The sequence below is a fragment of the Sander lucioperca genome, chromosome 5, assembly GCF_008315115.2.
Source record: "Sander lucioperca isolate FBNREF2018 chromosome 5, SLUC_FBN_1.2, whole genome shotgun sequence".
Classification (NCBI taxonomy): domain Eukaryota; kingdom Metazoa; phylum Chordata; class Actinopteri; order Perciformes; family Percidae; genus Sander; species Sander lucioperca.
Genome location: NC_050177.1, coordinates 8,304,787 through 8,316,672, shown reverse-complemented (window position 1 = coordinate 8,316,672; position 11,886 = coordinate 8,304,787). Strand labels below are relative to the sequence as shown.

Genomic DNA, 11,886 nt, shown 5'->3' with positions numbered 1-11,886 from the left:
ACTGAAAACTAAACTGATTCCAAGCATATAATGTTCCGACATAAACAATATCCTTATTGTTTTTTCCTGAGCGAATTACTGGTATATTGTTTTTACTTGTTAAATGAACACAGATGTCAAATAAAAACAAGTTAGAAAAAGATGTACATGGCCAGATCAGCTACAGGGAAGCCCCAGGGCAAAATAAGCTGTGAGCACATACCCACACACATTCCTCCAATCTATTTTGCCCAGAGCCCCCAAAAGAAATCCAGTATTTCTACACTGGAATAATAGGCCCTTTTCACAGCAGACATTTTGACTTGTAATAGTGTGAAAAACACGAGCGTTACTACTAACATAAGCCATGACAGAAGTTTCCATCCAAATTTAGCGCACAATTTTTAGACAAATTTCCAGAAAAATTGTTGTGCAATTGCATCCACTACTTCTAAGACAACACAACAAAATGACGTTATTAAAAGAGGGCCGTCCACCCCTCAAACCATTGAAAACAATAGGGAAGACATGAAGGCAATATGACAATTCTGAGTGTGTCATGTGTTAATTCGAGGAGGGTTACAGTCTGCTCATCATTTGTCTCTTCAGTGGAAGCTTGAGTGACGTCCCTGTATGGATGTGATATGATTTCCCTCTTTGTTGTCGGCCTGGCTCAGGTTAAACTCTTTGTGAAACATGAACAAACACAAACAATGAACGCCACAGAACTTTCTTTTATTATCCAGTTTGACAGTCAGTTATAACGGAAAAAAAACATAAATAAACTACTTTAACATAGATTTTCTTTAGGGCTTTATTACCGTATGTGGCATCGGATCGGTGCATAAACTCCAGTACTTCCCGATACCGATACCAGCTTTTAGGCAGTATCGGAGCTGATACCGATACTGGTATCGGTATCGGAACATCTCTAATGGAAACACCAGCATGCACAACAACAGGTCCCTGAAACTGAAGCAGCTAAATATAATTCAGCCATCATTCAGTTTTATTATTTACACCTGCATTATTTTGTGACAAAAGGTCTTCTGTGAAAAAGGCATACATTCTGCCCAAGTCTTTCTGTATATCAGTTAGTTTGTAATCAGTTGTGAATCTTTTCCTAACCTGAACAAAGCATTGTAGTATTTTAACCTTCACCGTTCCACCGAGGACTCTACAGCTATGCCAGCAGTTCTGTGAGGCCGTAATACTCATTGTTAGGAAAACCAAACTGTTAGATACATACTGTAAATACATGCACTGCACACATGTTGACCATGATGAAAAGTCTGAGATCACCAAGGTCACGCAGACAATAAAATGTCTGCACCAAATCCCATCAATCCCAGCAATGCATCCAACATTTGTTGTTTTTACTCTGAACTAATCAGAGTCATCTGGAGTTCAATATATTTTGACACAGAGCTATAAGACAGGGCATGAATCTTTCTTTAAAATATTGCCTGTGTGGCCAAAGCATGTTATTGCTTATTTCTCGCTGCCATAGAGCTGCATTGTGTCCAAAAACTAAAATATAAAAATAAGCCACACTGTTTCAATGGGGCACATGTTTCTTCATTACAATGAACAATTTTATTTTAAGTAAATACCACAAACACCATCCGCTGCTGTAAAAATTTTAACTTGATCCCCAAATGTGTAATAATGGACAAAGAAAATAGTCCCCAACAAATGCACTATTTAAACTAATTTAAACTACAGTGCCCAGCTGTTTTAGGAAACTAGTGGTTCTTTTTTTATTAGTAACTTTACTTACACTTTTGTGACCTGTTTTCAAAGATGAATGTCTTCAGTAGGAACCAATCATGCATGGACTGAGTGCCATAGACGAAGTAGTTGAAAGTTTTTAGTTATAAGTTGGAAAGTATTGGTATCTGGTTTTGGTGTTTTCATAGGATTTATTAACAGTAAGAAAAATATTGTCTAAGACTCCAACATCACTCATTACACCTCTTTGTATAAATCAGCTTAAAGGTCAAAGAAATTCAGTTCAACATAATAATGTAACTCTTGCTTTGCTAGAGGGACTGCAATAAAATAAAAGCTGAGTGGGTTATCACAAACCTTTTACCTTCTGCAGCGCTGAACACACCATGCTGGAGCTTTTCCCTCCACTGAATGCCTTTACTCAAAGTGATGCCTTGTGCATCACAATTACCCACACACAGCCCTGCATCAGACCGTGAGGAGAGTTTTATGTCCATGTGAATGTGATCCGCAGCAGCAGACGATGACAGCTTAATTCCCTAACTGGGCCCCCCCCTGCTGAGGCCCACCGTTTGTGTGAGCTGATCGACGGAGATCAGACCGAGGCGAGATGAGTGGGAACCCGCTGAATACGCTCAGGTTTCTGGGCGCTGTCAAAAGATTTGCCCAGGCCATTCAGATCTGATGGAGTTTCCCATGTTCTGCACTGCAGCGGGGGTTTTGTCAAGTGTTTGGATAATGAGTCCCTCTATCTTTCTCATCTATGCACACACAACACATACACGTAAGGCTGACGTTGTGTTTAGTTCAGAGCCTCGATTCCACCTAAAACTACATGGCACAGTGTTGAACTTTTCTCTCGTCACAAACCAGGGGAAGAAGGGGTCCATCCAATTACTTTGGAAAAGGCAGGAAACAGGTAAACAGGTGTAGAAAAAAGTGGGGATGAAATGAGCTGGAAAGAGGGGTGACCTCAGTTTAAAAGGGGTTGGGTAAAAGAGGTTTTGTGCCAACATGAGTGCCCAAGGTAGAAAGGGGAGAGCATGATAAGAGGGATTAGGGGACCTGGGGAAAGAAGGTTGTACTAGTGTGATAGAGGTCAGAGCGTGCAGCAGTCGAGGGAACAGGCGAGGCTTTGGGGGCTTTGTTTTTGGAACATCTAGTTTTGAGATCAGTGCTGTTTTTTAACAGGTACCTGAGGAATGTGGTTAATGCAATGTTGACCTTCTGAAGATGACAGTGGGCAAACCTCTCTCAGGTGCTGAAATGACACGAATGTGCTTTGTCTTCTTGCTGATGAGTAACGCCGCTTCGGTCTCCACTCAGTTTAATGGATACAACTGTGACGCCAGCTTCCACAGCAGGTTTCCTGGTGAGAGAACTTTCACATAATATGTTATCTCTTTACAATCCATATATTCTACTGCCTACAGGTATGGAATACAGGCAATACTTTAATGCATGGTCCATAACACCTTATAACACACTGTAATGTAGTTGTAAGCAAATGTAAGGACCTTTTTAAGGTTTTCGTTAATGTATTTCTCAACAATTATACCTCCTCCTATGAAGCATTTGTAACTGGGGTATGAACAGGTAATGAATGCAGAATAACATATGATAGGGTTACACACGAGCAAAGCTTTTAGTGTGTAATATGGCATGTATTAACTGTTTATATGCATGTACAAATCAATGTTTTAAAACTGAATACATTTGAAACTTATGGAGATAATGTATTATATATGAGTACAACGGTGATGTATTATGTTATCATGCATCATTAAGTGCTTTGTGGATGCCCCATAGGAGGAGTTCTAAAGGAGGAATTATAATTTTGACAAATACATAAATGAATAGAAAATAATGTTCTTATATCTGCTTAAGACTACATTATATGTATTTAAATCATTTATTAATTGTGTATATACAAGTATAAATGCTAAATTGGGCAATTCAAACAAAGTGTTATCAGAAGGAGGGAATTCTGTACACTGAGTTCATTACTTTACTTAAAGTATATTTTATATATTTTATATTTTTCTGTGTAGTGCCTTAAGTAAAATTGTTTTACTATTGAGGACACTGAGATCATGTCCTCCTACAAAGTTTCATACAGTAGAAATAATTGAATAGCTACCTGAATAGATGAAATGTAAAAAAAAAAAAAAAAAAAATCCAATCATTTAAATGATATCATCTATAATCCCGCCGATCTGATATAGAGAATAGACAAAATAAAATAACACTTAATCAATCAGAACAAACTTAAAAGTAACTATATCACCCAGTATGATCCTAAAAATAAAAGATCATATTATGTTGAAAACTATTTGTTATGGATGCTTCTGTAATTTGGGTGATTTGAGCTCTGTTAGTAGTCTCATATTGATTTGAAAGTTCACATATTAAAAGGGCTGACTGATTCTGCCTCACATGTCTCACCTTTGCAGCTGTGCTTGTGATTAAGTTACAACATGTTTAAAGTCTTTTTTTTCTCAGCCCACTGTATCTTAAGTTATAGGTGGTTACCTGCTAAGTTTCAGTCCCAGCATCTAATCAGGGACAGGAAAAACAACCCTATAGTTGTGGCCCATGCATGAGCATAGATGGCAATTTGAGTATCAATGATTGGGAAGCAGTGTATACAAATAGACCTTTTTCACAGCAGACTTTTTGACTTGTCATAGTAGGAAAAGCACAGCTGAAATTGATCACCTTAACAATGGCTCAATTCCATCAAGTGTCCCAGTAAGCTATTTCAGTGAGTCAGCATGCACAATACCAGGGCCTCTCCTAAGTGGATGCAGTCATCAAGTTTTTAAGTTAAAAAGGTATTGCTAACTCTACTGTCTGTTTCCCCTCCTCTCTGTTCCTCCAGGAGAGCGGGACATCAGTGTGTATTGCGGGGTTCAGACCATCACCTTGAAGATCAACTTCTGCCCCGTGCTCTTCTCCGGCTACACTGACGCAGATTTGGCCCTGAACGGTCGCCACAGTGATGCACAATGCCGTGGCTTCATCAACAACAACACCTTTCCCACAGCGGTGCTGTTCAGCATCAGTCTCAGCACCCTGGAGGCCTGCGGTAACAGCCTGGTGGTAAAGAATACACAAACACGAGCAAATGGTGTAATCAATAAGCAACTTCATCATGTTGTTTATTGACTTGGGAGAAAGCAAAGTGACTCTGCTGAGATGTTTCTCTCTGCAGGTCAGCACAGCCTATGGGGCCAATGCATATGGGAACATGTCCCTGGTACAAATTGGGAATGTCTCAGGCTATATCGACACCCCTGACCCGCCAGCTATAATCAGCTACCTTCCCGGTTTGTTGTATAAATTCAGCTGCAGCTACCCGCTGGAGTACCTGGTCAATAACTCCCAGCTGGCATCGTAAGTTGCTGCCCTTAGTGTCCAAAAGATAGCTTAACCTTAAGGAGTTACTCACTCATGTGTTCATTTAATTAGGAATTCATTAAGATTTGTTTATTGTTCTCTTAAACTGCCTGAGTGGGTTTGTGTCCACTGGTATTCTGAGAACCATTTATTTTAGAATATGCATATTTTCTTAATGACTTAGATGCTAATTCACATGCATGCATTCCTCATCAAAACCTGTGCTTTTAAAAGCAATGATTGAATACCCACAAAAGAGGAATAATAGCACTTCAATAAATGTATTAAATCTATTTACAGCTCCTCGGCTGCTGTATCTGTCAAGGACAGCAACGGCACATTTGTGAGCACATTGAGTATGATCCTGTACAACGTGAGTACACAGCTGTGTTCAACAACAACAACAACAACAATAATATCTGTTGCAATGCATTAGCCTTGAAGCTTTGAATTAGGGGGGATATGTTTTTTTAATGTCAGTAATCTTTGAATCACATTAGTGTTTTCTTATAATGAATCTGTTTACTATTTTTAAAAGTATATAACAGTTAGGAGGCATACTGAAATATCACCATATGTTTGGTGATATTAATATTTTTCTTGCTGTCAACAAATTCCATGAAAAGACCAAAACCAACAATGAATTGAACATTCCTTTATTACAATGAGCGTGGGCACTGTGGTTTGTTGTGAATCAATTCCACTTACATGCTGCAAATACTCGCTAGAGCACCAAATGTGTATTAATCCACTGCAGGAAATAGTCCCCAACAGATACACAATTTACTCATGTTAAGAGAAATATAAAAAACGACAGTGCCCGACTGTTTTAGGGAATTAATAAAAAATCCTTTAAATGAAAGTGTATATTTATGATGTGTTTTTGATGAGTTTTCAGTAGGAACAAACAAGGCTGGCAAAGTTAGAGGTAAAGTGTTGAGAGATGGACTAACAAACTGTTGCTCTTGGTCTTTTTAATGGATTTATTAACAATAGCAAAAATAGAGAATATCGCCAGCCTTATAATTTAAATGCTCATTATGTCTGACTGAGTTCACCTGTTAATTTCAATTTTTCCCATTTCATGTGACGAGTGGAAAAAAACTTTTTTCTTTTTCTCTTCACATTGATTTTTTTTTCCTGAACAGGATTCAACATACAATCAACCTCTCTCTATTCCAATGGCTGGACTGGCTCTGAAAACCAGAGTATTTGCTGCAGTGAAAGCCACAAACTTAGACAAACGGTACCAGATAACATCCGATTATTCACTATTGAATATACATTTTCTCCTGATTTTCAGATGTTTGACATTTTTTCCATTGCAACAATTTCATTAAAGCAAAGTTGATATTTTGATCAATCACAGCGTCCTTCCCACCATCGTTTTTACAGATTTAGGCCTTACTTTCTATGGTCTGCCTATATTCATTATGCCATTATGTTATTATTCTACATGAAGGCGCCAGTCTGCAGCAGAGAAAGCCATGATCTATGCTTTCCCATGTGCAGTTAGATCTCTATCATACATGCCATTTGACAGTTTTGTCCCTGCAGGTGGAACATCTTGATGGACTACTGTTACACAACCCCCTCAGGGAATCCTAATGATGAACTCCGCTATGACCTTTTCTTTGGGTAATCTCGCTTTTTCCCTCTCCTCAAGATGATGGCTTGATAAACCACAAAAGGGAGTCATTACCTATTCAGGCTCTCCAAAGGGCTTAACCCAAATGAATGCTACTTTTTTCTCTTCTCAGTGAGTGCTTAAGCATAAATCTACAATGTACGAAAAATCTGTCATTTTCAGTGTGCGCATGTATGTGTATCTGTGTGTTGTTCTCTTTTGACACAGCTGCTACAAAGACCCACAGACGACAGTTTTCGAGAATGGGAAAAGTCAGATGGGACGTTTCTCCTTTGAGGTTTTCCGTTTTGTCAAACACAGACACCAGAAGATGTCAACTGTGTTTCTGCACTGCGTCACCAAGCTTTGCCGGGCAGACGACTGCATCATGCTCATGCCTGTGAGTGTAAAAATCATGAATCTCAGTTTGTGTCTCTTGACCTCAATGAGGACTATAATCTGATGATGTGATTGGTAGATTTGTGGGCGACGGCGCAGGCGAGGTGAAGAGGAGAGCGTTGGTCCCCCACCAGCAGCGTCTGGGAACGCCGTCATCACCGCTGGACCAATCATCACCAGGAGTGGTATGAGCAATAAACTCTTACATTTTGGGAAATATGCTTTTTTTGCTTTCTTGTCGAGAGATAAAAAGATTGATACCACCCACTGTTAAATATAAAGCTACCAACAGCAGCCAATTATGTTAGCCTATCATAAAGACTCACTAATTCTTTTGGTTTAATCCATACAAATACAAACGAAGAATAAAAATGTCATATTGTGGTTATTGCTAAGCTTTAGAGGAGCTGGAAAGTGGATTTTGTTACATTTAACAGAGCCTCGTATGTCAAGTATTTATGCTAAGCTAAGCTAAATGGCTGTTGGTGGTAGCTTTATATTTAACAGACAGACATGAGAGTGGAATCGATCTTTTTTATCTTCCAACTCTCTGCACAAAAGCACATAACTAAAAACAGGTGGAAACCGGTCCAAAGGCTTACTGTAATAGACAATAGTATATTGTGTTGACCATAGATTGTGTTTTGCACTGTAGTTTCTCACATTTTTGTTTTGTTGGGTTTAGTAAATGCATGCATTTTGTTTCATTTGCTGCAGAAATTCAATATCGAAAATGAATGACCCATCTCAGAGTAGCTTTATAGAATGTACGGTCTATGAAAAAAAGAAGACAGAGACAGAATTGTCCTAGTACTTCCTCTCCCTCGTGCAGGCATTTTCCTCCTTTCTTTGTGTTCATCTATCTTGTTCAAATAGGTCCTCTTTTACGTATATACTACCGTATGGTTATGCGATTGAAAGAACCTCAACACCTGAGTGTGTTTCCTAGATGGGAATCAGCTGTGATCGATCTATTTGCATAACTTCAATCAGCTGTTTCTCAGTAGCAATGGAACAAAATCCAGAGGATATTTTTGTGTTTCAATTTACAATATGATCAGCTGTTCACTTTGACTTTAGCCTATAAGTTAGGTTTAGAACATGATGTTATCTGTTCTGACATACAGAGTGAAAGCATTTGTAAATTTGGCAGTAAAGATCCATTGTTTTGGTCTTGGTTAAGCTTGTGTGTAAAAGAAGTTCAAGCATTTTAAATTTGTGTTAACTGTATGCATTTTGTGTCAAAGCAACGAGAAATGTGTTAATTGTATAGCCTACACAGACAGATGTTGTGCTAACTGTGTTAAGAGTTTAGGAAAGTTGTCATAGCAATCGTAAAAACTGTATTACTACCCATATTACCGTTTAGTGTGGCGGCGACCTCTAGTGGCCGTAGTAATTATGACAGGAGCGAAGAAAGTCAGGTGAGGTAGTATAAAGAGTGACCAAGTCTGCGTGGAGAGGATGTTCAGGGTGGTGGATGGGTCAAACAAACCGGACTTTCACCCAGGAGACCTCTGTTTGTGTCCCATATGAATCTAAAAGTCAACATTGACAGATTTTAACGTAAATTTCCTTGTAAGTTAAGTTACATCTTTAGTAGTCTACGTGACAAAGTTCTACAGTATGTTACGTGGACTACTAAAGTTGTAACACACGTACTTGTTTTAAGCCAAACAACGATCTTTACCTAAACCTAACCAAGTAGTTTTGTTGCCTAAACCTAACCAAACTGTGACTGTTTAACAATGACATGTTTAAAACTGCGACTGTTACATGTAGGTGGGTCATATTAGCACTAACTTCTTTGCTTTCTGTCAGAGAATTATAATTAGGAGAGGGCCAGTTTAGCTCTTAGCATAAAACTGGACGGGGAAACCTGGTCACACAAATAGTCTCTCACATAATCTCCTCTACAAACACAATTTGTAATTTTTTTTGTACAGATTAAATAAACCTGATATAATGTGTTAATTTGTGAGTTCAAGAGGTGCTGGTAGGCAGACTTTGTTACCGCTGGGCTGAGCAAGGCTAACTGTTTCCAGTCTTTATGCTAAGATAAGCTAACTGTCCCCTGGTTACCAAATTCATAATTAACGGAGAAATGAGAGTGGTATCAGTCTTCTTATCTAGCTCTCAGCAAGAAAGAAAATATTTTTTTATTTTTTTTTATTTAGATAAATAGATTAGTACATCCACAGAGCCATTGGAGATTAAAATATCTTTAAAAAATAAGTCTAATGAACACTTTTTAACATCATTTTTCAGATGAAACTCCTGTCAACAACTCCCAACTTGGTAAGCACCCTTCTGCAATATTACAAAACAGAAAAAGGTTTAAAATATCGCAGGTGACTAAGTCCTGTATTAGGTGTACAGATACCGTAAACTGTTAATATTAATGGACAAAGCATCCGGTTTGGCAAAGTACTGCAAATGCAAATGCAAAAGTGCCTTAAACCTGCATTCTATCTGAATTCCAGCAGGGGGCGACACATGCAGTTGCAAAAGGAGGTCGGTTTCTGTAGAAGTCTATGAGAAAGTAACCCACTTCTCACTTGATTTATTACCTCAGTAAACATTTTCATAATGAGTTTATGGTCTCAATTGCTAGTTTTAAGTCTTCTGCAACACAGAATGATGTTCATTTTTAGAATTATGGTCTCGTTGATTTTAAAATTGACGATAAAGTAGGGGGTGTTTTAGGGCGTGGCTATGATGTGATTGTCTTATATGTAATTTAACTATGGGACAAAGATATATTTAAAACCTAGCGAAGCTAAATCTTACCTCGTATTATGTAGGCTAGCTTTCAGCAGCAGTTGCATCCAGATTGCCAGTGAAAGTGTGTAACGTAGAGTGTAAGCAGCGTTGCCAACTCTCAGCTAACGTCACAGTCAGATAGCGCCCAACAGTCTATGGCTCCTCCCTCATTCCAGCTCGTCTAAAATCGTCACATCCGCAACCAAGATGGCTGCGCCCGTAACGGCAAACTCGACGAGTCATAGCAGATCTCCACAAACCAATGGGTGACGTCACACATGCTTCTCCATTAATATTAACAGCCTATGACAGAAACCCATGGAAATTGATGACTTAAGGCAACAACAAAAAAGCTCCACTTCTCTTTCTGAAAGTAAAAGAATCAAACTCAGGTTATGTTAAGCCCTCGTCAAAGGAATTGTCTGTTTCAAGTTTCTGCTTTTTCACCTCAAGCATCTGGTGACCCCTCCCCGCCTATGAACCCGGTGACCAGTGCTCTGATCTCAGGCGTGGTCATCCTGGGCGGGGTCGGTGCGGGCTTCTTCCTGCTGTCACTCCGCCTCCTGCAGAAGTCCCGCCTCCCAACAACCACAGCCTCAGGTGTTTGGAACCCCACCTTTAAATGAATGAACATCTGTATATAATGACATCGTGGAACTGACAATATGTGCAGAATGTGTATGTTGGGTACACAGACTGATAGCGTATACATGTGCATGTGTGCTTTCCTTTGTACACACATTATTAAATGTGTATATTTTATTGTTGTAGGTGTTGTGTATTTATTGCCTTCAATACCTCAGCATTCTTGTTAGCCATTGTCATCTATTGTTTGGTCAATCCTAGTGTTTACAGACGCTTTTACACTCTGATGCAAATGGGAAAACGTTAACCTTTAGAACTTGTAATAAAAGATTGCATCAGAAATATTCCCTTTTTTTATGTTAGCCAACACCTCACTGAAACAGGCGTCGTCTTCAGTTCTTCGCATAAGCTTCCTAAACAACAGTTGTGTTGAAAATTACTAATTTTGACAGATTGTTATTTATTTTTTTTAAACAGTTTAGCGGGAAACCAAAATATAAACCATTGTCACATTTTATTTGTGTGTTTGTTTTTGTCTTGCAGTTAGAATTAATAGCATTATAACCCCCTTCAATATTAAAATCAACAAAAAGCATTTTATTTTGGATACCAGTTTAAAGCTTTCTGTTTCATTATTGAGTTTGAAAAAGGTTGTAGAAGTGGCAGTATCTCAGTCAGTAGGGAGTTGGGTTGGGCCCCGGAGGGTTGCTGGATCAAGTCCCCATACGGACCAAAGTGTGGTGATGGACTGGTAGTTGGAGAGGTGCCAGTTCACCTCCTGGGCACTCTTGAGCAAGGCACCGAACCCCCAACTGCTCGAGGCGCCTTTACGTGGGCAGCTCCCTCACTCTGACATCTCTCCATTAATGCATGTATAGGTACTGAGATCTGTGTGTAATAGCAACTGTAATTGTTATAAATAATAAACATTATTATACATTATTATTTTTATTATTAGAATATGGACTCTTTTCTAGCTTTAAAATAAACTTGGGTACTTTATAATTGAAAATTTCAAAATTTTAGGAAATATACGCTCATTCACTCTCTTGCCAAGGGTTTGATGATTTTCTAGAAAAAAAACATTTAAAAACCCAATAAAAATATAATATATATATATATATATATATATATATATATATATATATATATATATATATATATATATATATATATATTCATATTCACAAACGTTTATGTTTTGGAGATATATGTTTTGGAGATACATGTCCCATTGTCCCATTTGTCGAATCAATCACTCTTTTGGCAAAACTCTAAACACATTCTCACTCGCTGAAACACATTTCATTTCATTTCATTTTCAACACAAGTGCATCACAGTATGAAACACATTTCATACTGTGATGCACTTGTGTTGAAAATTGGTTAACGCAGGCAACAAA

General features: G+C 38.4%; 1 protein-coding gene across 1 annotated transcript; it reads left to right on the top strand.

The window, feature by feature from the left end:
* The first annotated feature begins 2,738 nt into the window (after nucleotides 1-2,738).
* LOC116047599 (zona pellucida-like domain-containing protein 1) lies at nucleotides 2,739-10,660 on the top strand. The gene is made up of 10 exons (XM_031296486.2): nucleotides 2,739-3,082; nucleotides 4,592-4,812; nucleotides 4,925-5,106; nucleotides 5,410-5,482; nucleotides 6,258-6,355; nucleotides 6,667-6,747; nucleotides 6,965-7,136; nucleotides 7,215-7,320; nucleotides 9,404-9,433; nucleotides 10,352-10,660. The coding sequence occupies exons 1-10, from the start codon at nucleotides 2,944-2,946 to the stop codon at nucleotides 10,522-10,524; spliced, it is 1,275 nt and encodes a 424-aa protein (XP_031152346.1). The 5' UTR covers nucleotides 2,739-2,943; the 3' UTR covers nucleotides 10,525-10,660.
* The last annotated feature ends 1,226 nt before the right edge of the window (nucleotides 10,661-11,886 follow it).

Bases quoted from the DNA above. Each gene is read 5' to 3' on its own strand.
- LOC116047599 (XM_031296486.2), top strand. From the start codon at position 2,944: ATGACAGTGGGCAAACCTCTCTCAGGTGCTGAAATGACACGAATGTGC. The intron at 5,483-6,257 runs GTGAGTACACAG...TTTCCTGAACAG, and splicing joins TGAGTATGATCCTGTACAAC to GATTCAACATACAATCAACC. The intron at 9,434-10,351 runs GTAAGCACCCTT...TTTCACCTCAAG, and splicing joins TGTCAACAACTCCCAACTTG to CATCTGGTGACCCCTCCCCG.